The sequence below is a fragment of the Microtus ochrogaster genome, chromosome 5 (assembly GCF_000317375.1).
Source record: "Microtus ochrogaster isolate Prairie Vole_2 chromosome 5, MicOch1.0, whole genome shotgun sequence".
Classification (NCBI taxonomy): Eukaryota; Metazoa; Chordata; class Mammalia; order Rodentia; family Cricetidae; genus Microtus; species Microtus ochrogaster.
Window position 1 is genome coordinate 80,671,630 of NC_022012.1, and position 2,689 is coordinate 80,674,318.

The 2,689-nt window shown below is 38.2% G+C and overlaps 1 protein-coding gene across 4 annotated transcripts in view; it reads right to left on the minus strand.

Moving 5' to 3' along the window:
- Rbm6 (RNA binding motif protein 6) overlaps positions 1-2,689 on the minus strand; it is a 121,937-nt gene that overhangs the window by 23,018 nt on the left and 96,230 nt on the right. For all 4 annotated transcript variants that reach the window (XM_005347868.2, XM_005347869.2, XM_013346601.2 and 1 more), the window contains one exon: positions 1,507-1,564. In XM_005347868.2, the coding sequence (XP_005347925.1) occupies positions 1,507-1,564 (58 nt within the window). The remainder of the gene's footprint in view (positions 1-1,506; positions 1,565-2,689) is intronic.

The window sequence follows — 2,689 nt, forward strand, 5'->3', positions numbered from 1 at the left end:
CAGGTGAATCTCTGTGCATTCGAGGTCAGCCTGGTCTACAAAGTGAGTTCCAGGAAAGCCAGAGCTGTTACCTAGAGAAACCCTATCTTGGAAAAAAAAAACCCAAAAAACAACAACAAACAAACAGGGGTTGGGGCTATAAATTAGTGGTAAAATGGTACCTAGCATGTACAAGGTCCTGAGTTAGAACCTTAGTATATGGGAAAGAAAAACAGGATGGGTAAAACAGGGAGGAAGAAAGGAGAGGGGAAGAGAAAGAGAAACAACGTAGGGACAAAATTAGCAAAGACATGGTTGCTAGGGGTTTAACAACATATACCCAAAAGCACATGTCTAGAAGCCTTGCTACTTCTGGAATTCTAATGCTAACAAAGCACACAGCAAGACTGTTTAGTTAGCATATTTTGTGAATTTCTTCTTACAGTTAAAGATCATTTATTCATTTAGTTAGTTTATGCATATGTCTGTGTGCATGCCATGACATGTATATGGAAGGAAGTCAAGAGGATAACTGTAAGGAGTTAAACACTGAACATTTTTATCATTCAATATTCTTTCTTTTTTTATTTATGTAATTCATTCATTTTAAGAGGCTTTACTAAGGAAACCATGTGGCTCAAAAAGAGACTTTTTATGGGAGCAATGTAGTGGTCACTTAATACTAGTAGCTGATGATAAGTGAATATATATGTTTGCTTGTTTTCCTTCTCAACCTTTCCTTGTAAATGTGATATACTGAAGATCAAACCCATGTTATGCAAGTATTATCACTGAGACTCAGCTCCAAATATTTGCTGTCTAAGGTTTTCATAAACCATCCATCCATCCATCCATCCATCCATCCATCCATCCATCCATCCATCCATCCATCCATCCATCCAAACACCATAAGAGAAGTCTTTATGAGTTGAATGCTAGGCAAACAGGCTACTAATCATGAATTGTACCAGAAAAAAAAATTAGTCAGGCAGTGGTGGTGCATGCCTTTTAATCCCAGCATTCAGGAGGCAGGGGAACGTGGTTCAAGCCAGCAGCATTACAGAGTGAGACCCTATCTCAAAACAAAACAAAAACCAGTAATACAAAACTCATTATTATTATTTTTGAGAAAGGGTCTGACTATCTAACCCTGGTTGGCATGGGACTCTCTATGTAGGCAAGGCTGAACTCAAACTGAAAAAAGAGCCAATCATCTCTGCCTCCTGAGTACAGGGATTAAACATATGCATTACCATGCCTGTTCCTCTCCATTTCTTTCCCCAAGACAAGGTTTCTCTGTCACAGATATGGCTGTCCTGGAACTTTGTTAGGACAGTCTGGTCTCAAACTCACTCACGGAAATCTGCCTACCTGTTTCCCAAGTGCTGGAATTAAAGGTGTTCACCACTACTGTCCAGCTAGGACTGTATTTTTTTTTAAACCACTGGGTCATATTTCTATTTTTAAAATAAAATAAAAATAATTTGTTCACTGTGTAAGACAAAAGGCATCATTTTTCCCACTCACCTTCCTTAGGGCTCTTGCAGAAGGAACAAGACTGATGCCCATCCGTGCTTGTCTTACACTGCAAAGAAAGGAAAATAAAGAAAAAAAAAAACTTCAATGTGATCAGAACCATTTTTAGAAACCTTAATGAATATCTAACACAGTAATACCTGACAAAAATGAAAGAAACAAGGAATATCCCAGGATCCCCTCAAAATATTTGATAACCCCATATGTTGACAATGACAGAAAGAATACATGAGGCTGGGCGGTGGTGGCGCACGCCTTTAATCCCAGCACTTGGGAGGTAGAGGCAGGCGGATCTCTGTGAGTTCGAGACCAGCCTGGTCTACAAGAGCTAGTTCCAGGACAGGCTCCAAAGCCACAGAGAAACCCTGTCTCGAAAAACCAAAAAAAAAAAAAAAAAAAAAAAAAAAAAAAAAAAAAAAAAAAAAAAAAAAAAAGAAAAGAAAGAATACATGAGTACTGTTTGAGAAGTAACTTCTAAGCAAGCACTTAACAAGGACCACAATACCTTTGACCTGAATAGGGACCTTTAAAGGAAATACACTAAGGAAATTGCCCGCTAAATGGCTTAAAGGAGATGACTGCCAAAAGCCATTGCCATTTATACACTGGACCCAAAACCTGGTCTTGGGTATACAATTCCTCATTCTCAATTGCCTTTTTTAGAGTTACATTTTTAAGAATGTAACTACCAGTTGGGCAGTGGTGGTGAACACCTTTAATCCCACCACTCAGGAGGTAGAGGTAGGCAGATCTCTGTGAGTTTGAGGCCAGCTTGGTCTACAAGAGTTAGTTTCAGAAAGCTAGGGCTGTTATACCAAGAAACCCTGTTTCAAACAAACAAACACATAAATAAATGAAAGAAAACAAAAAGGCTTCTAAAGGATAATAAAAAAAATAAGAGGTAAAACAAAACCTAATACATCAGAGTAGGACAAAACAATTGATACATTGACAACAGTCTCAAGCTGAGGACTATCCTTTAGTCTAGGTTCAAAAATGAGAAGAACCATAGCTCTTGACTATGACCACACAGCTGGAGCACAAAAAAAAAACCTTAAACTGGTAAACATTGGGGTCAGGATCTTAACTCAGTAGGTAGGCATAGTTAAGTACTATGAAACTTACCTATTTTAAGTGTACAGTTCAATTATTTTTAGTAAACCACTACCACAAT